The 24,908-nt window shown below is 42.6% G+C and overlaps 1 protein-coding gene across 1 annotated transcript in view; it reads right to left on the bottom strand.

The window, feature by feature from the left end:
• Nucleotides 1–24,908, bottom strand: part of XYLT1 (xylosyltransferase 1) — a 324,163-nt gene that overhangs the window by 124,957 nt on the left and 174,298 nt on the right. Inside the window, exon 3 of the mRNA XM_065411535.1 lies at nucleotides 22,120–22,648. Coding sequence (XP_065267607.1) covers nucleotides 22,120–22,648 — 529 coding nt within the window. The remainder of the gene's footprint in view (nucleotides 1–22,119; nucleotides 22,649–24,908) is intronic.

Raw genomic sequence — 24,908 nt, forward strand, 5'->3', positions numbered from 1 at the left:
CGGTAACAAATAATACTAAGTAGAGTACATCTCTGAGGCATAGAGACACATCTCATCATCTATACATGCTATTCCTTAGCACCAGTGAGACAATGGTGTGGATCTGAATGCTGACAGTTACTAGGATAAATTACCAATTTTATTGGCATACTGAAACAATGTTCAGCTGGCCAAATTCTGATTTCATTTACACCAGGTAGAACTAATCCTCATTACACTGTCATTACCTGAAGAAGCCCGCTGTATGCAAACATCATTAGTTTGCAAACGTTTATACTTCAATTACTAATTCCTTTTAGCAAACATTTTAATAAGCAGTGGCTCAAAGTATAGGGGTTTTTCTTTCTTTTATGGTTCTTCACCTTAAAACCTCTCCCCCTCAAGGATGTTATTGACTTTTCAGTTTGTTTCCTTTTCACTAGCCTATGATAGAATTTTCCATTGAATCCATTTCAAGAACCAGTTTGTTGATCCTCTTAACCATCCAACGTGGTGAGATGGTTTTTGCAAGAGGCACAATTAGATTTACTTTTAATTAAAAGATACAGTCATGAATAATTCAGTATTTTATAAAGACACTGCCCCATCTGTGGACAGTCAGAAGATCCTTAGAGTGGATGCACGTTGATGAGCTAACCCTGGGGATATCAGAGACTTTAAAAAAGTCTTGAGACAAGCATAGGCCTTGCCAATCCCCGTGACCGTCTCTTTTTTGTTGCTGCACTGATGCATTATTAATGAATAACTACCTACCCTTCCCAACAGAGCATTTTAAATAACCGTTAAATTCCTTTATAGGCGATTATGAATTGTAAAAGTGTGTTTCCATGTTCAAAGCAATAAACAAGTCCAGGTAGGGTGTCTCAGCTTCAACAGTAACTGTTCTTTGAAGCCTGAAGTTCTAGAGATGTTAAAGTGCCTACTGAGTCAAATTATGCAATCTCCAATCCATCTTAATCCAGTTAATTTGAAGAAACACAAGACTTTCTGCATTTCTCTTTTGTGTAGTTAAAACACAAGATGATATTTCAGAGAAGCTGCACTGTCAGTTGCGGGGCCTGGTTTAATCCTACACTGGCATACCCCAGCTGAGAATCTGGCACCTAAAATTCTCAGCCAAAATAATGAATGGAGATGTTAAAGCTCATTTATTTCTGCTGAGGTGTCTATGTGCACAGCTGAATCACTCAACGCTCACCCAAGTTTGATGGCAGGTATACACGCCCTGGATTTGTAATGAAACCTAAAGATCAAGCAAGTTCTGTCTGTGAAAATTTTGTGCCGTTGTAGTTATCCGATTATTTTAGATGTAGGTAGGTTCTTCTCTTCTGGAAGATCAAAACTTGTTTGGAGATTCTGTTTCACTGTCTGCTCCTTCTTCTCATCTACGCCTCAGAAAATAAACTTTATAATATTCAAAGAGAATTCCACATTAATGTTTAAGAGGCTCTCTTCACCCCCCTAAATGCCTTTATTTTAAGGTCTATGGCTGTAGGATCTGAATCTTTTCATGGACAGTAAATCAGAAGGGAAAAAGCACTTTCCACATAGCAGACAGTCTTGCTAAATATGTGCATAGTATCGTAGGAACGTATTTCCTCCATTTTCCCATGGGTCACTTATCAAAACAGTGCACTTCATTCTCTTAATACCGGGTTACTACACATTCCAACTGACCCTGAATCTTCACCAGGTTTAGTTACTGCCTGAAGCAGGATTTTCTTTTTCCTTGATTGAGTATGTTGAATTTCTCTTTGGTATGATTAAATTAGCATATAGACACCAGAAGAGTTCCTTCAGCCATGCTTGCTGATTCTATCCTACATCCTGAAATAACCAATCCCTGCCTTTGCTCGAGAAGAGTTGCTGGATGAGGATGTTTTTCATTATATACTGTATCCTGTACAGTGACATTCAAAGTTTGCAGGTCTGGTGTGAGTAGGGTTACCATCCGTCCGTATTTCCCCGGACATGCCCGGCTTTTGCGTCTCTAAATAGCCGTCCGGGAGGAATTGGTAACAAGGTTAAAATGTCCAGGGTTTTTTTCTTCCTCGCCTCCCTCCCTCCCTTCCATACAGAGTGCGGCTGCTGATTGGGCGGCTGGGCCGATTGACCCACTCCCATTGGCCTCCAGCAGCCAGAGCCCTCCCCTGCTCCCCCCCTCCCTCTATCTGCAGCCCTGTGTAACACACAAACTGACCCACCGGGCAGCGTGTTTTGCAAACACGTGGAGCCAGAATGGTAAGGGGAGTCTGGGGGGGGGGCAGTCAGGGAGCGGGGGAGTGTTGGATGGGTCCCCGGCCTCCACCTGCCACCCCCCCTCCGCGCGTCCCCCCCGTGGGCCCCCCTCTTCCTGCCTCTCCCTTGTCTGCTTGTACTGCCAGAGCCAGCAGCAACTGCTGTCTGCTGCCCCCGGGTCCTAGTGCCCCCATCCACTAATGGGAAGACAGGCTGCCCTTACCCTGCCCTTCCACCCTAGCCCTGAGCCTCTCCAACGCCCCAAACCCCTCAGCCCCAGCCCTCATCCCCCCACACCCTAATCCTCTGCTCCATCCCTGAGCCCCCTCCTGCATCATGAACCCCTCATCCTCAGACCCACAGCCCTCACCCCTGCATCCCCTCCTATCCCCAAACTCCCTCCCAAACCCCCTCCCCCCTTCCCACACACCCCATACTGCCCTCAAACTCCCTCCCAAAGCCTGCACCCCCTCCCTTTGCACCGCCTCCCACCCCCAAACTCCATCCCAGAGCCTGCACCCCTCACCCCCTCCTGCACACCCACCCCCTGCCCCAGCTCGGAGCCTGCACCCAGCACCCAAACTCTATCCCAGAACCTGCACCCTGCACCCCTCCTGCACCCTAATCCCCAGCCCAAGACCTGCATCCCAGACCTCCTCCCCCCACCCAACCCCCCTCCCAGAGCCTTAGGCAGGTGGGGGGGGGGGGGTTCTGGGCACCACCAAAATTTCTACAACCCTGCCACCCATGCGAGTGGATAAGGGTCGGGGCAGTCAGGGGACAGGTAGGGTCCTAGGGGGGTTCTCAGCAGGGGGCAGTCAGGGGACAAGAAGCAGGGGGGGTTGGGGTTCTGAGGGGGGCAGTCAGGGGGTGGGAAGTGGGAGGGAGTGGATGGGGGCGGGGGCGGGGCTCCCCCCCCCCCCCAGTGTCCTCTTTTTTCATTGTGGAAATATGGTAACCCTAGGTGTGAGGCACACATGAGAGTCTCTCTAAATCAGATAAAATCTGTGGGTGGAATCTGTAAGGGAAAATGAGACTATATTGAGGGCTTAAGTGGCACCCAGGCTTTGTGCTGGCTCTCTGCACAGGGGTGAATTTTACCCACATAGTCACTTCTATAAGGGAAAACATAGGCTGCTACTGTTGCACCTTCATCCTGGCTCCTGCGGGGCTTACAGTCCAGGGATTCTCCATTTGTTTTCCACATTCTGAGCCACCGAAAGGTGGTCTTAGGGATCAGAGGGTATGGTTCATGAATTTTAGCATGTACAGTACTCAGCAAAATACCTGTGGTCCTTACATGCCTTTTGGGATGAACAACCTATGCTGAGATCTTTGTAGGGATTGTGTTACCTTCGAACAGCCAGGATATGAACGTAAAATAACACTGCTTTATTCAGCTCTGGTGTTCATTTTTACCCACAGAGGGGTTACACATGCAGACAGCCAGAATTTGCTCCCAACTTCCAAACCAATGCAGAGCTTTACCTTTCTTTCTAGTATTTATCTCTGTCTCCTGATCTTTATCCCTCTGGTTTATGGCTCAGTCCCCTTACAGGGATGCCCAGTAAGTAATCTAATAAATGTAGAATAATATCTTTTCCACTTTAAAATATTAAGATGAATCATTATTCCCTCTGATATGTTTCACCCTATCTATCGGTTTGAATTACGGAACCTTTCCGTGTTTGAAGATTTAACATCGATTTAATGCCAACTTAGAGGCTTCTAAAAGTTTAGAAGAATGTATTAGATTAATAATTTAAACTTTAAAGGGTATACCAAGGCAGACATTATTGCAACCTTCTACCAATCAATCACCATTTTCCATGTTTATCCCATATCCAATTTTCAACCCCAGGGTTTGTACACATCAAATTGCCTCAGATGTATTCTACAAATCACTGAAATTACTTTATCATTGTATACATTTCACAGCCATTAAAATACTCTCATATCAGAATAGCTGGCATTGTGTTAAATATTGGATTCAATTCCACAGGGTAATAAATTGTGACCTAAATCCAATCTCTCATGGGTAGCTGATAGATCATGAAAAAATACTGCTTTGTCATTTTACCTAAAGGAAATTTACCATGGGAACCAAATACAGTACACAGCAGTCTTAGAAATGCAACCAGGCCTAGCCATTCTGAGGCAAAGGAAATGGATTTGTTTTGGTGCTTAAATACCAAACAAGTTAATAGTTACAGAATCAAGATAGAAAGTTATTACTGTGCTTTCCCCTGGTACTTGGTCAAGGAAAGAAAAAGCTCCGGTAGTGCTCTTTGGAGCTCTCTACAGCTCTTCCTTAGCCTATGCTAAAACTGTGTCCTTTTCTGTTCCTTCTCTTTTACAATTGCTCTGTTCTGCAGCTTGCTCTAGAGTGGCTTGGTTTCTGTGCTCTGTCTTGACTCAAGGAGAGCTCCTTTATGGGTCGGTCCTGGGGCCGGTTTTGTTTAATATCTTTATTAATGATCTGGAGGATGGTGTGGACTGCACTCTCAGCAAGTTTGCAGATGACACTAAACTGGGAGGCGTGGTAGATACACTAGAGGGTAGGGATCGGATACAGAGGGACCTAGACAAATTAGAGGATTGGGCCAAAAAAACCCTGATGAGGTTCAACAGGGACAAGTGCAGAGTCCTGCACTTAGGACGGAAGAATCCCATGCACTGCTACAGACTAGGGACCGAATGGCTGGGTAGCAGTTCTGCAGAAAAGGACCTAGGGGTCACAGTGGACGAGAAGCTGGATATGAGTCAACAGTGTGCTCTTGTTGCCAAGAAGGCTAACGGCATTTTGGGCTGTATAAGTAGGGGCATTTCCAGCAGATCGAGGAACGTTATCGTTCCCCTTTATTCGACATTGGTGAGGCCTCATCTGGAATACTGTGTCCAGTTTTGGGCCCCACACTACAAGAAGGATGTGGAAAAATTGGAAAGAGTCCAGCGGAGGGCAACAAAAATGATTAGGGGTCTGGAGCACATGACTTATGAGGAGAGGCTGAGGGAACTGGGATTGTTTAGTCTCCAGAAGAGAAGAATGAGGGGGGATTTGATAGCTGCTTTCAACTACCTGAGGGGGGGGTTCCAAAGAGGATGGAGCTCGGCTGTTCTCAGTGGTGGCAGATGACAAGGAACAATGGTCTCAAGTTGCAGTGGGGTAGGTCTAGGTTGGATATTAGGAAAAACTTTTTCACTAAGAGGGTGGTGAAGCACAGGAATGCGTTACCTAGGGAGGCGGTGGAGTCTCCTTCTTTGGAGGTTTTTAAGGCCCGGCTTGACAAAGCCCTGGCTGGGATGATTTAATTGGGAATTGGTCCTGCTTTGAGCAGGGGGTTGGACTAGATGACCTCCTGAGGTCCCTTCCAACCCTGATATTCTATGATTCTATGCTTTACCACAGCGGTTTTCAAGTCAGGGAAGCCACAAGCTCTTTTAGGAGGGCTGTGGAGCCCTGGTCCCCTGCAGGGCTGAAGATCCAAGCCCCAGCGTCCCCCATGGGACTGAAGCTGGGAGCCACGGGGCTGAAACCCCGAGCCTCGGTGCCCCCCACGGGGCTGAAGTTGGGAGCTGCAGAGCTGAATCCCAGAGCTTTGAGCTCTGAGGCTCTCCAGAGGGGAGAAGCTCTGAGCCCATGGACAGAGTTTGGAGGTATGGGGGTGCTGCACCCCAAAACTGCAGTTCCTTACCCAGAACCAGGCAGTCCTGGGGACAGTTCCACACACACTCCTGCCGCCTCCTGTCCCCTGCCCTCCCCCAAAATAGAAGTCAAACTACGCTTATGCCCAAGGGGGTCCCCCCACAGAGCCCTGAACCTCCACCGCTGGGCCCTGGAGTTTCTATAGGATTGGGGCGGGGAGTGGGCTCAGAAAGAAAAAGGTTGAGAACCCCTGCTTTACCAGGTCTCAAATGCAAAATTCAGTATGGTAAGTGAAAACCTGGATATTTCATAAACATACACACAAGTCACAGCTGCGACTAGCAGGTCAGTTCATGTAACAGGTCAAAGCTGCTGAGTTTTACAGATGCAACTGGGATAATATACAGTAGAAAACTGACACACTAAGTTCACATGCGTACACCCTGCTTCAGCCTAAAGCTAAAGAAGCCACAACAGTGATCTGCTAATAAATTAACAGCAGCAGGCACAATACGTCAGTCTTTCACTTTATAGAACTAATGCTCTCTAGACTACCATCATTCTCTCCACAAGACATTAAGCTTTTTATGGTGGTAGAATTCCATATGTTCCCCTTCAGAAACATTACATATCTTCAGAGACAGAATTATCACCTTATTTCTTTAAAAAACTGTTCTCTCATGCTGAGATTTCAACCGCCCGTAAAAGACTGAGAGCGCCAAAAAAACAGTCAAAACAAAACTGTAAACTTTTGTCACGGTTATGATAAGCGGGTCCTGAAACTGATTAAAAAAGATTAAAAGAGAAGTGCTACCTAGCTATTCTATGGAGCTTCTGTATATAAATCTTTACAAAGGAGGAAAATGAGGCACACAGAGGTGAAGTAACTTGCTGAAGGTCACCTAACAGGCCAACGGCAGTTCCACGGTTCGGCAGCTCCAGGGACAGAACCCAAGTTTCCCAATTCCCAGCCCAGTGCACTATTAGTTTTTACGATGCAACAGAAAGAACCACATCCTGCCATCACTCTTGATTCAAGAACTTCCTATTGATTTCTGTGAGGTATGGCAGGAGCTGGTACAATACATATATTTTAAAAATAAATTCTCTAAATATAGTCAACGTACAAAAATGTTTTATTTTCCCAAATAAGATTTCTGTCTGGACCAGCTCTGTGTATAATATTCTCAGCCCTCTCTGGTCTATGCTGAAACCCCCAACTCAATTCATTCCTGTCTTGTCCAAAGTTTTACAGCCTATAGTAATTATAGGCTATAAAAGAAAAAAACACAAGCAAGATACTCTTTCCAACTCTGGCAAGGGCATCCACACCCTGCAGTAAACAAAACAACAACAAATAAAAGGTGTGGACCTTGGTGCTGATCCCAGCCAGGCTGCATTCTCTTGGGGGCAACAAATGGTGCTCTATCTAACTGGATTTAGGAGCTCTACCAAGTGGATAACTTCTAATAGTTTCCTCTTCAGGAGGCAGAGCAATATTGATGCCTCTGATACTTGAAGCCTGCTGCTAGGACTTCTCCGGAGCTTGGTGTAAATTACTGGCTCATTTGTCTTTCATTGCTGTGTTGATGACATGCTTTCAGAATCAGTGAAGGCCAGGAAAGCTATTCCTGGGCCCAAAATACTGGTAGGTGTACTTTGTCTAGGATCATGTTTTTCCACTGAGTGGTGCCACAAGAATGCTTCCAGCCCTGGACACTGATATTAGTCTCAATTTCCATTCATTCCTGTGTGACCAGAACATCCTCCTTAGTTTCTTCTGGTATGTTCTTAAATTAAAATAGTGAATGCCTGATTCTTATAGGGATTGTAAGGTTTACCTGAAAATCCTAGGACAAGTAAAACCAATTCACTAAGTGCCCAATCCAAGTCTCACCAACGTCAGTGGGGGATGTCCCATTGTCTCCAATAGGAGTTAGACAGACTAGGCACTTAATAGATGCTTCACTAAGGTTGGGATATTCCCAGGAGCCTAAGGGAGTTGGGTGCCTAACTCATTTAGGCTATTAGAAAAACCCCAGTACAAAAAAGTGAAAATAAGCTATTATGTGAGCTGGCCTCATGGATACAGTCTATACTAGAGATCACTAGTTGGTAAACCTATCCTCAGAGAGTGAAGCTTTGGCTTTTGAGCAGTCAAAGGTTCTGCACCAAAACAGATACGAAATCCTTTGTCCTGACATTAGCTTCCTACCAGGCATAAAACACTAGCCGATATTAACCCTCAAATGAAAGGCCCAGTACTGGAAATATTCTTCTATCACAATCTGAAATTTTAGACCCTGAAGCACTCTCAGCACAAACAAAAATTGGAGTTATTCTGAGCTGCTGTTTAAAGATTGACTGTTCAGTAATAAGGCTTATAACTCACTTCAAAAAAGTGAGGCTTTTTTTGAAGGACAAATCTTGACATAAATATCTTTGTGATATGGAATACAAGTATGGGCCAGATACTTAGCTAACGTAGACTGACATAGCTTCACTGAAGTCAAAAGAGCTATGCCAATTTACATCAACTGAGGATCTGGCCCATTTTGTTTATATACTTCACAGTAGTCTTGCTAAAACTGCCTCCAACTCCTAGCAGAAAAGAGTAAAATCATAAAATGCACGCTGACCCAATACAATCTACTTTCCTCTCTCTTCTGCAATTTGGCAAACATCCAGTGCATTGTTGTTCTTGTACAATTTCTGTTCCTAGTTAATATCACTAGTTGCCCCTCCAGTAATTCAAGAATGAATTTACATTTGTGAAGCAGCCAACTGAGCCAAGACATTAGCTAGTCTGCTTTCTCTGTCTAATTTGTTTCTTTATAAAGAATTATTCCGTGCCAAACTGTTGGTAAACAATCAAAGAACAAAACTTTCTTTCCGAGGTCAGATTTTACAAAGGTACTTAGGGGCCTAAAGAGGAAGGTCTGGGCCTAGTGGAATTTTCAGAAGTGCCTAAGCAGCTTGAAATCAATGGGAGTTAGGTGCCTAGCTCACCTAGGCACTTTGAAAGTCCCACTGGGGTCTATCTGCATCTTTAAACACCTAAATATCTTTGAAACTCTGGCCCATTGTAAAAACTATAATGGGTAAAACAAGATCTTAGTAAACTTTTCTCTTAAACTTTCCTTCCCCTCCATGCTATTTGGTAAGTTAAAAACCTGTTCTTCCCTGCTATTCTATTTGGTAAATTAAAAGACAAAATGACTTGCAGCCCACAAGTAGATGGTGAATGCGGAAATGTATGGTTCTATTTAGTCATATTAATGTCAATCTCAATAATATTATGCTGCTCATTCACACACACACACACACACACACACACACACACACACACACACACACACACACACACACACACACACTTTCAATCTAAAAGTAGAACGATTTAAAATATTCTTCTGCACCATAATATCCCTTGGCTGGATGGAAACCATTTCCAATTAAGAAAAACAGATGAGTAAGAACAGAGAGCTGAAATCTAGTCACAAACAAGGGTGTATCGTCATTTGATAACTGTACTCTTACCAGTTTTTACCACTACACAAATGAACCAGGAGTAAAACAAAACATCTCATGGTTCCTTGGGGTATGAAATGTTCTAGAACAATGTTTCCCAAACTTGGGATGCCGCTTGTGTAGGGAAACCCCCTGGCGGGCCGGGCCGGTTTGTTTACCTGCTGCATCCGCAGGTCCGGCCGATCGCGGCTCCCACTGGCCGCGGTTCACCGCTCCAGGCCAATGCTAGCTGCTGGAAGCAGCGCGGGCCGAGGGACGTACTGGCCGCCGCTTCCAGCAGCTCGCATTGGCCTGGAGCGGCGAACCGCGGCCAATGGGAGCCGCGATCGGCCGGACCTGCGGACGCGGCAGGTAAACAAACCGGCCCGGCCCGCCAGGGGGTTTCCCTACACAAGCAGCGTCCCAAGTTTGGGAAACACTGCTCTAGAAAAAAGCATGCACTATACAACAAAAAGAACACTGCAGGTGATTATATTCTAGTTACATAAAGATAAGCCTTCAATTGCAGTCCACTAATATAATTAGGAAGATTTGTAGAAAAAAGCAGCACTGTGATAGCCAGCCTCTTTGATACTGCACTGTGGTAAAACCAATGTCTCTTAAGAACAGTATGTTTGAAGGCTAATTGATCATAACAGTGAAAAATGTATTCTGGTGTAATTCAGAGTGAGGAGGATGGTGACATTTTCTCTACATGTAAGCTCCTCCCTATAGCTGATCCATGGAATACATGTATTGCAGAGCAGATCATTCACTCGCCATCTTGGAAATCTAAAGAGAGATTGTTTGGGGGTAGGAGGATAGTTGTACTCAGAATTCAAGGTGAGGAACTTTTCAAACTCCCAAAAGTTGGTGCAGAAATCCAGCAGCGAGGTGGATGTCAGAGATGGGCAGAGAGGATTCCCCCTACCACATGGTTCACTTTACACAATGGCCATCTGTTAGGGAATACAAGGAGATCGAGACTTTGGTTTTAACATTTAAAGCTTTTCATAACACTGAGCTCCTGGCATCCTCTAAATGTACCTTTTTAGATTATTCGGCATGAGTCTTTAGAAGGCAGAAGAGATAATCTTTATATGTTTGCAGCCCAAGCTTTGAGGAAGATTGTGCAGTTAGCCCAGAACTTTCAGAAGTGGTGTGCCAAGTCGTCATTTATTCACTCTGATTTAAGGTTCCGCGTGCCAGTAATACATTTGAAAGTTTTTAGAAGGTCTCTTTCTATAAGTCTATAATATATAACTAAACTATTGTTGTATGTAAAGTAAATAAGGTTTTAAAAATGTTTAAGAAGCTTCATTTAAAATTAAATTAAAATGCAGAGCCCCCCAGACTGGTGGCCAGGACCCAGGCAGTTTGAGTGCCACTGAAAATCAGCTTGTGTGCCGCTTTTGGCATGCGTGCCATAGGTTGCCTACCCCTGGGTTAGCCATTTGGAGAACTTTTTATTTCAGAGTGCCTAGTGCCTTATCCCTATGGAAAAATCCTCTGTAATTTAATAGGGTATCAATAGAAATGACTAAACAAGCCATTAGATTTGCCTTAATAGAAAATGATATACCGTATTCCTGCAATAAAAGTCCATTAGCTGGTTTCAATTCTAAAGAAAGGATACAATTCTCTATTAAATTCTATTGAATTTCACTGTAAGAGACGGAACAGCACTGATGGATAAGTACCCAATAAATAAAATGTGTTATGATGATCTGGCTTCAGCAAGTAGCATGTGTAATAAGGGAGTGACACTTCTGCCCGCATGGTTGATGAGCAAATGAGGGGTTAAATCCTGTCTTTACTGAACTCAATGGGACTTTTGCCACTGACTTCTTTAGGGCCAGGATTTCACCATGATCTTGCCAGAAATAAAGTGTCTGTAAAACCGTATGTAGTGCACTTCAGAGCTTATTGTGCACGTCCATTTGTCCACAAAGCTTCCTGGCATGAACAGAAGACAGATGTTGGGCCTTATTCTGCTCTTGCTTATGCTGGTATAAATCAGGAGTCATTCTTTTGACATCATTGGATGGTTGAACAATGGCATTTCATGGATGCTAAAACTGTATGAGAGGAGAATCAAGCCCTATTCACTTTTAACAAGCCCTCAAACTATCATCAAATGATGAGTGTTTGTTCATCAGACTAAATTTATATTGAGTAACTTCAAAAGCTTTTTCATGGCTGCTGAGCTACAGACTTCTCGTCACTTTCTTTTTCTATAGAAGCCACGATTACTTGAAGAAGAAGAGTCGGCTGTGTTAAAAGTATATTCTATTTAAGAAATACTCACTTGCAATGGAAATGGCCAGATTATGGCCTGGAGTCTTAAAATAGCATTAATTCCTTTTACCACTGGCTTCATGCCTAGGGTGTTGGCATTTTAATTGAGACAAGTTCCCTAAACCTTTTCTTTCTCACTTCCAAGGGAAGCAATTACAAAACAAACACTTGCCCCATAAAGCCCAGGGAGTCCTAAAATAATCATACAGTTTCTAAAACACTTTTTAGGAGGAGGGCTAGGTTGTTTACATTCTCTGTAACTATATATTCCAAATATTGTGGGTGTTTGGTTTCGTCTACAATAGGGCAGTCTGGGTTTGGACAATCTGCATGAAAAGTGTCTGGTTCCTGAAGCCACAACAAATGAAAAACCTTGTCCCCCGGAATTCAAAAAGTTAATCTCTTTTTAGGAAGAGACGTCAAAATTTACATATTTTAAGGCTTTATTTTGCCATCACTTTTAAACAAATACTGCCCACTTCTGTTTAAGCAAAAACAAAGTTTGTTTACAGTATGTCCCCTGGGTCTGTACAACTACTGATATCTTCTGGGAGGCCACCCTCTTAAAGCCAGTTGGAAAAGTCAGACATCATTCCTCAATACACTACAGGGCTGGAAACCTAGAAAAACTGTTTACAGCTGGCTGGCATGCCTCCCATCATCTCTTTATTGTGCCTCAGTGGTAGAAGCTTTGAGCAGAGACTGCAGATAATTGGCCGAAGAGGTCTCCCTTCCATCCAAATCTTTGTTTAGCCAATGGTTTTACATTCGGATAAATCACATTGCACTGTGTATGGAATATTAAGGAATTTATGTCTTCAGAATGATAGATGCACAGCAGATTTTAAAGTATGGACTCCGTCAACTGAATCCTGGAAACATACTGCTTCTTCACAACTCAAGAAAAAAAATCAGAATTTATAGAGGGCCAGCAGTGAGCAGTTTTCCACTTTATTCATTTATTTGTCTAACCTGAGGGTCTCATCAGGTTAGGAAGACAGAGAGACAGAGTTGGTCGGCCCAGAACAAAAATAGCACAGTTCAGTCCCTTCTATTTTGCCTTGGAGATTTCATCAGTGACATCTATGTAATAAATATAGTCAAGAGACTGAAAACATATTTTATGTCAACGTGTGTATGTGTATCTTTCCTTCTGCTTGGCAGCCTTTCCCCCAAATCTGCCCAGCTCTTGCCTTCACATCACACCGACAATTTACTGTAGCTATGGCCCATTTGACTGACTTTTCTCTGTCTACATGTGTATTTCAATATCACACAGAGGCATTAGGCACTCAAGCATCTCTTCTTTCCTCGTCGTGTCTTCTGTATGCAGTAATTCTTACCAAAGCTTTCACTAAGCTACCCCCACCCCTCTGCTCTTATTTCAGAAGGTTTATTCCTGGGACATATTTGGTCATTACTCTCCTTCTACATTTACTTCCACCCCTCCCATTTCAAGGCATTATATGAAGTTGACATTTTACTACAAGATTTTGAGTCGCTGAAAGTTTCAAGCCTATTTCCACCCTCTGCTTTTGTTGCTAGAAATGTATTTTGCTTGTTCTTAGCATTTCCTTAAAAGTGACAATTTTTGAAAATCTATTTCCTGGTGTTTGATGTCGTAGCACTTCAAGCCAAAACTTCCATGCCACCTAAAACCTTAAAATCATCATTCAGTTGGACTGGGGGAAGGGGACTGTTGTTTAGTGGCGAAGGAAGGTTGACAATTGCTCTCTCAGAATGTGAACATGGCCCTGCCTCCTAAACTTGCCAACGTCCTGTGAGCTGCATGTACTGCAGAACACCTGAAGGAGGAAAGGGCCATCTGTACAGAGGCCGTGTACCCCTGCACTGATTCCCAGCACCAGGGTCGCCCAGGGCCTACAAATCCCATACTACCATTGGTTGGCCAGTTATAGCTGCCCTAACCCCCTTTCACAGGGTGTTTTCCTTCAGGGAAAGGGGAAAACCCATACAAGATAGTGCTGACATGATCAACATTTGGGTATGGCGGTATTTTTTCTGGTGTTTTGGGATGAGACTCACAATTCTATCTTGCCACAAGCTGACTTCCTTCAGATATGCTGAGTTCTATATGCCCAGGTCTCTCAGAGGAGCTACTGAAATCTCTCAGGATGGCCAACAAGAAGATGCAGAGACAACATTGCCCCATTCTGCAAGCTGAGAGAACTCTTATCTCCCTTCCCCTCTGCAAGAGGCCTTTAAATCCTGATCCTATAAAGAATATTTACATGGTTATATTCTTCTTCCATCATGCAGAGGGATAGATGGTTTTAATGGGTTTGCTTTATCATATGTAATGGCCTAGTACCTATCCTGTGGGGTCTGATTCTTCTCCACTGACCCCAGATTTACACTGGTGCCACTCCACTGACCTCACTAGAGTAGCACCTTATTCCTACTGATGTAAGGAAAAGAGACTCAGACCCTTTATATTTTCATAAATTCATTTAGCATAAAATACAAGTGCTGTTGTTCGAAGTCGAAGCCAAAACTACTCTTCATAATGAAGGAAACACTGGCATAATGGTTTCCAGAGCTGAACACAATCTCCATATGTGGTGTAATTACATCTTTAGCTTTCTACAGAGGAATAGTTTACAGCTTAAATGCTATTAATTGTAAGCAGTTTTGTTCCACAGGATGTTGTTCATTGATAACTACTCAATTAAGGTTATTTTGCAATTAGTCTATTCACAGTAAATTTATTGCAACAGGAGCCATCTGTGGAGCAGCAAATTAAGTTTTGTTGGGTCTGCATATGCACCGGCTCTTCAATGCCAGTCTCAAAGAGCTTAAACTCATCATAGTATTTTTACCATGTTGGCGAATAGATTTAAGGCATGAAGAGAAGTCTCAGCAGTGACTGTGGCTTGCAATGGCTAAACCAAAAGAAACAGAGATAGATCCAATAATCTTTATGGAATTGGTCCCACACTCTTTAAATTTTGGATCAAACCAAATGAGTCAAAAAGCACACTGTGAAAATTCTGAAAACTAAACAAAGCTGTCTCTTCAGCTGTCAATATACATGTATAACCTAAGGATAACTATTTAGCATTTTAACAGAATCCTTTTTATGGTCAAAGGGTCAAATTCTAGCTAAGCTACCTATGTCCTGCTTAGCTACATTTCCTCTCCAGTTTAAATTGTGTATGAAATTCTCTTTCACTTCCTGTCCAACAGTTGTGTAGTCTTGCTAATACATTGTTGAACTGCTGCTGTATTCCACCCCAGAAGTGGCTGAATTTTAGGGGCAAGTGAAGTGATCATGATGTAGCCTACCTCTTTCTATATAGCACTTTGAAGTCCTCAGACAAAAGGCATTATAGAAGCACAAACTGTTATTATACTTGTATATTACTCAACAGAAAGAGCACCATTAATCTACAGTATGTGGTCTGCATGTCTTAGACAAAGTTTGAGAGCATGATGAGATCTCAGTTACTCTTGTGCACTGGAATATTTTATTCCTTAGCAGCTTCTCAAAAATCAAAATGTTTCATTTCTGTGTGACAGAGCAGCAGCATCAGTAGAAGCATGTGAGAAAACACCCTGATCTGGGAAGAACTCCCTCAGTGCTGATGTATGACACAGAAAAAGGTCAGTTTGATTTTTTTTCTATTTTATTTATGAGCCAGGTTGCCCTAGGGCTGAAGGTAGAAGGAAACCTGTTCTGACTTATAAACTGAGCAAAGATGACATAGGAGCCAAAGGGAAATAAACCAACTTCGCTTCGGGCTCTCCATTCTTAATAGGGGCTTTTCTTTAATCAAAAGTGCATGTTAAAAAAAATCCTAAAGGAAACTGGAAACATATTATGCGTCCATCCGAACTCAAGCACCAAAGACCTGGATCAAGGAGTACTAATTTGCAGCCACCAAGGACCATGGGTAGATTTGAGACCCATGTGGGAGTCTGATGACCTGGACCAGAGGAGAAATGATTTAGATACCATGTGACAACACTCCTTTGCTCATGACTCAGAGTTGGTGTCAGTCATGCAGGGAGTGGTCTGCCATCTATCAGCAAACTTTCAAATTGACACTCAGGTCTCTAGGAATCAGAGATTTAAAATACTGCGAGCTACATGGTAAGCGTGAAAAGTAGATCAGAGTCCAACAAATCTGAAGGGAATATCAAGGGAAAGAAAAAAAAAAATCACCGTTTTAATCTCTATACAGCTATCATTTTTATAGTGCCCACAACTGCATTATCTGTGTGCGGGCTTGGAAGGATTAGATTTTTATTGATAAATACTGGTAAACGTCGATTTCATGATACATACACAAACTAATGAAAAAATATTTTCATCAATAATAATCAAAATTCACAGATAGGCAAAGTAAGAAAAATGCTGCTTGAGAACTTATTAGAGTCAAAATCCAGTGATTTAGACTTTTCAATTAGGCTTCTTACAAATGGACTAATGAATGAATAATAAAAATCTTGTGGATTTGTGGATTTAAGGATATTTACACCTCTACCTCGATATCACGCTGTCCTCGGGAGCCAAAAAAATCTTACCGCGTTATAGGTGAAACTGCGTTATATCGAACTTGCTTTGATCCACCGGAGTGCGCAGCCCCGCCCCCCGGGAGCACTGCTTTACCACGTTATATCCGAATTAGTGTTATATCGGGTCGCGTTACATCGGGGTAGAGGTGTACTTTGTATATTTTGACATGTGATGTTGACAGTGTGTGTTTTAATGGTTTATAAAAGCTTTAAATTTTTGAATCTCAATGCTTATGGTCATTAAGTAATTTTTGGACCCCTCTCCCCAATAATTTCCCACAACTGGAAAATTTAAATCAACAACAACAGGGGAGAAATTATTAAAAAACGTAATTCGGCACAACTGTGAAAATTTAAATGGATAAAAATCTTTTAAAAATGCTTAATATTAACATAGATATTATCTGTTGAAATTATAAAAAAAATGAATTCTGTGAAGCCTAATTATCTGAAGAGCTACACAGATAAATTCAGCCTGCACAGTGAAGCCAATACTGGACTTTTCTTCTCTCTTCCCTGCTTACAGGGGGTCCTGCTTGGGGAGTCTATAATACAGATTAAGGCCATGTTTACACTACCACTTTTGTTGGTACAATTTATGTCACTCAGGGGTGTGAAAAAAAACACCCTGAGCGACATAAGTTGCATGGACAGAAGCACCACTGTGGACAGCACTTTGTTGGTGGGAGAAGCTTCTCCCGCTGACATAGCTACTGCCGCTCATGGAGGTGGTCTCCCATCGGCATTGAGTGGCTACACAAGCGATCTTACAGTGGCGCAGCTACATCGGTACAGCTGTGCCGCTGTAAGCTCTCTAGTAGAAACATGGCCTAAATCAGAGTAGCTTTGTCAAAGAGGAGAGTTTTGCAGTGTACAATCTCTCAGCCTGGCCTCCTCTCCAAACTTGTTCCACAGCCAGGAGCTCTCTATCTCCAACTTTCACAGGCTTCATCCAGGCTTTCAGTGCGCTGTCTTGGTGGGTTACGGATGGGGTACACTCAGTGACATAGCTGGGCCCTGACCCAGCCATGGTTTTGATAACCAGAAACAAGGCCTTAAACAACTAATGGAAGTGGGCTGGTAGCCTGCGGTGGCACACAGCACAGAGGTACAGGTGGCCACAGCGAGGAGGCAGGCTACTCCATCTTGCACAAGCTGCAGCTCTGCATGTTGCCCCTACTGAAGAGTAAACTAAACTGTCATGCCAGCCCCATCAAAAAGACAATCTTCCTGGTTACCAAAAAGGCAATTTTCCTGCTTCCCCTTTGTAATCAGTACAGCGCTAGATTTGCCCATTTATCCATGTCACCCCTTGTATCTTCATCCATCTTTCCAGACTTCACCCGCTACGCTTCCACCCTCTCCTCCTTCAAGGTCCTTTTCAAAACATACACTTCGAAACCAAAGCGGTGTGCCCCTCAAGCTGCCTGCTATGCTGACCTCCACAACAGTATAATATTATAGTTGAAGCCTCTGACATTCTCCTCCCCCCCAGGTTTGTCATCATTCCTTGTACTCCTTGAGCGAGGGACAGTCTATTTGTAAAGAACTACGCACACTAACAGTGCTAAACAATTCAGGTGACATGTAAAGTCTTATATTCTATTTTGCTGCTTCAGTATACTCTTAGTATACGGTACACAGCTGGAATGGAGCTTCTCTCTTCTGGTTCTCATGGAGCGAACACACTCATTTCAGAGAAGTAGCAACGGATGACACTGTAGGTTTAAACAGTCCTTTCCATAATCCATTTGAGTTTCTACACCTCTTGCCTTTCGACATAATAAAATACTTCAAAGAAAAAAAAAGTTTATAAAATACTGCTCCTCTTGACAAACACCGAGGTGAATGTATCGCTTAGAATTTATGACAGTCTGGCTCAGTGGAGTCATATACCACGATTGATGGCCATATTTAACTATTCTGCAGCTTTGAACAGCTATGCATCTATGAATGGATCCTAGGGAATTGCACTCTAGATGACATCTCAATGGAACCCATAGCTCTTAAACAAGTTTATACATTGAGATAATGAATCAATGAGTGGGACCAATGCATAAATATTTAAAGTTCACAGCTCTCTTGTAAACAGATAACAAATCTTTTTTCATATGCAAACATAAGGATACATCACTTGGCATGCTGAACGCGTAGATTGATCCCCAGAATGGCTGACTTGTGCTGACACGCAGCACAGAGCTTTCCTGATGTTTAGAATGTTAAGAGCTATGCACAAGAGAACAGTAATACCAGCACTATAGTGCTTTCATTCCAAAAGCTCAGGGCTAGTGCTCTACAAATGTTACCTAATTAAGCTTACCACCCCTTTAAGGGAACATATTGGGTTCATGTAGCCTCCACCTCTGAGGGATGGCGCAGTTGTTTATCACGGCACAACAATGCATACAGTTTAGGATAAAAAGGAGGGGACATCTGATCCAACTGGCCTACGAAATCACAGCACAGTTACATTTTTGTGGATAAGTATCTTAGAAATGTAGCTATAAAATACAAGGGACTACAACTTTTTTTTTTTTTTTTTAAATCAGGCTCACTTTTTAATGAGAAAGGGTTGAACTTTGAAGTAGGGCCTACTCCTGCAAGGTTTGCTGAGTGCCTCCTGTAGGTAGGGTGACTAGATGTCCCGATTTTATAGGGACAGTCCCGATATTTCAGGCTTTTTCTTATATAGGCTCCTATTACCCCCCACCCCCAGTCCCGATTTTTCACACTTGCTGTCTGGTCACCCTACCTGTAGGGCACCGAGTGGCCACACTGTTGATTCCTAATGTCTTTCCTTGACCCCTAAAATTCCTCTTCTGAAAGGGGTGCGACTTCCCAGCTGAGAAGCTGCCTAGGAATTCTGCCATTCCTAAGAAGACTCTTACATCACAGTATACTTGTATCTTCTGCATTAGCATCTGGCATTTCATTGGTTATGCTGCTGCTCTATCACTTCCCCACTGCAAAACTGCCAAGCCTGCTCTTTCTACCCCTGTGTCTAAGGGAGACGACAGGGAACACTACCTGAAGGAGAATTCGGCAGTGTTTGAAACAGTTAACTTCAGCTGTCAGTGTGGCAGCACGGAATAACCTTGAGGCAAAGAAAAATCAACATTTTCTACTAGGATCCATCTGCCTAGGTAAAGACATTCTCGAAAAAGGGGCCTCTCTGCTGACAATCTTACAGAGCTCCAGGGGCATTCCTGCTAATCTGAAGACTCCTAGCAATGGCCTGTCTACACCTTATATTTTAATATACATCCTGCACACCTCATTTATGGAACTGTTGGTTGTTGTGGGGTTTTTTTTGGTCTCTTCAGGTAGGTGTCCAGGAACATGCCTCAGCTGTTACTGAATTCACCCACATTTTAAAAATAAAAACAGATCAAATGACTTACCAACTGATAGAATCTTAGTGACTTATTTCCTAGTCTCATCACTTACCAGTCAACTTGCCTCTATCATTTACTATACTGTGTAATAAACAAAAGGTTTGATTTTATGTCATATACTGCCATTTGTGAGACAATTGAGTATAGAAAATTATTATTGGCCCAGGACTGAAAGGTGCTTGTCCAGACCCTTGGACAGAGGTACTTGTGGGAAGTTCCATATTTAAAGATAGAATCAGGAAATATTTCTGGGGAAGGCTGATGTTAAGAATGGTGACTGTTTAAAGCTGCAGTGGGTTTGGAATGTTACAATAAGTCCCAAGAGAAAAGATTAGCAGGCAAGTGGTGCAGTCACAGGGGTGTGTTGCAAGATGCTGGACCCCCTCAACTATCTCACAAGGTCAGACCCAAATTGTGTATCTTAAGGAAGAAAAGGGGGAAACGACAACAACAGACATTTGCAATGACCGATCTCATTGTTGTTACTTTACATAGAACAGCCCCAGGTGCCCAGGTACAATTAGGTCAGCAAATAGAAAATATATCAAACAGAGTAGACCTAACACTTTATTGCTGACTGTGATATAGATGCCCAGAGACACATTATATTGGTGATCGTGTACATTTCTAAGGGCTTGTCTACATAAACATTTAATCTGTGGCAAACTGAGGTGTGAATCTACCCCACACTAGCCTGCTGTGGACTAACTATCTGGCTGGACCCTGCTGACACACATTAACATTAATGCATTTTGATCAAGAACTCTTTGAAACAGGACTAGAACAAAGTGCATTAACAAACTGTTAATGTGCGTCAGCAGAGTCGATGTGGACAGTTAATCCATAGCAAGTTATTGTGGGGTAGATCCATATCCCAGCTTGCCGCAAAGTAAACATCCATGTAGACAAGTCCTAACAACTGCTGTAAGTCTACAATTTCTGAATCTGAGATTTTATTTTTGTATGATTTATCAGGAAAGGGCCAGGTACACAGTACCAGTAACCAGAGTGCTGAGAGATTCCTTAGTCTGAATACGTTATTCCAGGACACTTTCTTGAACTATTTTGGGAGAGAGCTCAATATAACTCAGCCTGCCACTGAAGTAGAGTTCTGCTTGATCTTCTTCTCTCTTTATCTTTTGATTTTACCTTCCTCTCTCACCCGGTCTGCCATGCCTCCACTCTTTCCTCCAAATACCTCCTTAAAACCTGATTCTTCCACAAGGTCTGTTAACCCATCTCCTGTTTTCCTATTCTCTGCCACTTAGAGAAGTGATGCTGAGTGTTAGTGTGAGCATGATGGTCACTCCAAACGCGAGAGAGTAATTATAAAAAACTCTCACAAACATCAAAACAAATACATTGAAGAAGTGGAACCACAGACACACAGTGAAAGATCCCATTCACCAGACTTGATTTAGTTGCACCCCTCCCTTTGTACCTCTTCAAGGCCTTTTCTCGTTTGTTTATAAAACACCAAGTACACTTTAGGCTCTGATCCAGGAAAGAATTTAAGCATGTGCTTAACGCTGCGCAAGCAGGGAAGTGCTGATTGTGGGACTGGAGCCTTAGCAGTGCTGTAGAAATACCACTGCTGCTAATAGTAATGTTTCATGCTCACAAGCTATTCAGCAGTAAAGGAATGCATTTTAAGCTATGGATAGTTCACAGTTAAATAAATGGTGAAATGAGAGGAGCTCTTCTTGAAGGGCGTAAAAAGGACAGCGCACACACACACACACACACACACACCAAAAGAAAGCCGTGTGCAATAAGCCACAAATCTGATCCCACATTCAAATAAAAAACAATAAAACAAAGCCTCGTCTTTGGCTATGGATTTGGATTTGAAACTTGGAACTAATAAGCTTTGAAAACCACATTTGTTGTACCAAGACTTCACTAAAAACAGAACTGAGCCATAAATTACTTTGTTTACTATCTTATTTACCCTACTTTTCCTGCCTCCAGGTTAACAGTTTCCATCCAGCAGCTCTCTGTCCCCTGGCAGGAAACAGCAATGTTGTCCCTTTGTTGGCTGGCAGAAGTGCCAATGTTCACTGTGGTTATCTCCACGTTTCCCACATAGCGTGCATCTCCTTTGTCGAATAATGGGATGGAATGAATGAACATCCACTCTCAAATATGCCTCTAACTTTAGAAGGAAACACTGTAACTGCTGCTGCCTGAGAGAACTAGCATCATCGTTTGAAAACTGGTTAAAATTGCATGGGAAAAATCTAATGGAAGAAAACTGAAGCAGAACATTCAATATATGCTTAACAAGAGTCTTGTGTTCTCTGCACAGTTCTCTGTTAAAGAAATCTTTAGATACTCGCTGTTTGGCACAAACCAGAAAAGTAATGCTATACTTTACTGCATAATGTTGATTTTTACTGTACTGGACCAGAGTCAAGAGACTGTTATTGCATAAAATTTCCCCCTCCCCATGTGGTTGTGTAGCATATTCCACTCTAGCATCTATTGACTTACCATCCAGGGGACACAAACGCATCACCTTCTCAGGCATCAGCTTTCCTTGCTTGTGTTGACAGTATATCTCTGCAATCTCCCGCCGACAGTGCTTGGATTTGGACCGAGACAGAGCTGAAATTGCCTCCTTGCCCGATATTTCACATTTTGGTGGCTGGTCATATCTTATTTCAGGGGAGCTGTTCCCACTCCTTTTTAAATGAGGCTGTCTGGGAGACCTGTGAATCTCCTTCAAATTGCTGCTGCTGCTGCTATTCTTTACAGCATGATGGCTGAACTGAAGCACTTCATTGGAGTTCTTCCCCAGGAGTGAGTTCTCCTTCACCTTTCCTTCTTGCTCGAGTTTCTTTTTCAAGTGCTCCTTCTGCTTGCTAAGAGGCTTCTTCACCAGTTCAGGCTGGTATTTTTGCCTCTGAGTCCTGGGAGCAAAGTTACTGTTATCAATATTTTCAAAGTCCTTGGGTACAGAGTTTTCATTATTGCTGTCTGTTCGCATTTTCTCTTTTGGCCGGTGGGAAAAATAACCATCCTACAAAAGGGGGGAAAAGTTACATGCATGTTACTACACTTTTTAAATCCCATTACATGCAACTTCTACATTAAAGAGTAAAGTCAATTTTTTTTTTAAAAAGGCATACACATTAAAATACACATTAGACTGTGATCCCCATGCTCACTCACTGGGCCAGAATGGGGAGGCTCATGTTTTTGAGCATTGATTCCTGTGGGGCTTGATTCTGCTCCCATTAAAAGTCAATATCGTAACTCTGGGTTCAAAGGGAGCGGAGTTAAGCCCTTGAGTAGCTTCAAATCACTTCAATGGGACTACTTGCATGAGTCAGTGCTCCAGAATCTGGACCACTCAGTGTTGAGTTCCTCTTTGAGGAGTCCCATTGGCTTCATGGACTAAAGTACTACTCCATGTGAGTAAAGATGCGATAGTCCAGCCCCTTGTATGTTCATATGACGCTACATGGCAATGATAAAACTTTTCATTTTTAAAATTATACTTGATTTGAGAGTTGCTACTGACTGATGCTTGACAGCATCACAGCAATGCAGCCAGTAAGTAAAGGTTATATATAAACAATAAGCAATGTGTAGGAGTGGAGTGAATGGTGGTCAGTGATACTCAGATTATACCCCTCATCCCTGCACAGGAATCTAGTTCGTTTTCCAACAGCCTGATGAATTATATAATTCAAAAAGGAAACTTGGCTAAGAACTGATTGTCTCTTTAATATTCCTCCTACCCAAAAAGATCATATTGTCATAGTTATATATATCACCACCGCTATAACTGAAAAAAATGTTTTATCCAGGAAAAGCAATGCACCCAAGGAAACATGAACAGAGTCACGGAAATGTAGGGCTGGAAGGGACCTTGAGAAGTTGATAAATCCAACCCTCTGTGCTGAGGCAAGACCAAATATATCTAGACCACCACTGTCAGGTATTTGTCCAACTTGTTCTTAAAAACCTCCAATGATGGTGATTCCATAACCTCCCTGGGAAGCCTATTCCTGAACTTATTTACCTTTCTAGTTAGAAAGCTTTTCCTAATATCTAAATCTCCTTTACTGCAGATTAAACCCATTACTTCTCATCCTACCTTCAGTGGACATGGCGAACATTTGATCCCAATCGTCTTTATAACAGCCCTTAATATATTTGAAGACTGTTTTCCTCACTCTTCTTTTCTCAAGATTAAACATGCCCAGTGCAGGACCCCATAAAATACACCCTCCCAGTTTAGCAGTGAACCATTGATAACTACTCTTTGAGTATGGTCTTTCAACTAGTTTATCACCCACTTTACAATAATTTAATCTAGATCATATTTCCCTAGTTTGCTTATGAGAATGTCATGTGAGACTGTGCCAAAAGCCTTACTAAAAATCAAGATATATCATGTCTACTGTTCCCCCGCACCACTTCCATTAGGTCAGTAACCCTAACAAAGAGGGAATTTAGGTTGGTTTGGCATGATTTGTTCTTGACAAATCTATTCCTTATAACCCTATTATCCTCTAGGTACTTACAAATTGATTGTTAAATAATTTGTTCCAGTATCTTTCCGGATATCAAAGTTAGGCTGACTAGTCTATAATTCCCTGCATCCCCTTTGTTCTCCTTTTTAAAAGCAGATACTGTGTTTGCCCTTCTCCTGTCCTCTGGGACCTCACCTGGCCTCCAGGAGTTCTTGAAGATAACTGCTAACAGTTCTGAGATAGTTTCAGCTAATTCCTTAAGTGCCATAAGATGAATTTCACCAGGCCACATATTCTTTAACTTGTTCTTTCCCTAACTTTGCTTGCGTTCCTTCCCCCTTGTTAATATTAATTGTGTTGAGTATCTTGTGACCATTAATCTTTCTAGTGAAGACTAAAGCAAAATAGGCATGAAACACCCCAGCCTTCTTGATGTCATCAATTAACAGCTCTCCTAATCAGGCATAGAATAACAATTTGCTTCATAATTTCACCCCCCGTTGCTATAGAAACTTGTTTTAGTGTAGCGGCGATTGCCAATGAAGATTCCTAGGTTACATTTTGTTTTGTCATCAGGCTCAATGTTATGCTCCTGACAGCTCTTGGTGAAGGTGATAGGGGTCAGCAGGAAGAATCTCAAGGCAGACCACATCCTTTTTGTCATCTCAAATAGTTACAAGCCTTAGTGACTGGGTCACAGGAGAAATAAAGTTTATTCGCTTGTGGCAGCTTAGAGTGCAAAGCTCAGGAGCCTGCCTCATGGCAGCACTCACCAGATGTGTATTTCCCACCCCCGAA

Source organism: Emys orbicularis, chromosome 10 (genome assembly GCF_028017835.1).
Source record: "Emys orbicularis isolate rEmyOrb1 chromosome 10, rEmyOrb1.hap1, whole genome shotgun sequence".
Lineage (NCBI taxonomy): Eukaryota > Metazoa > Chordata > Testudines > Emydidae > Emys > Emys orbicularis.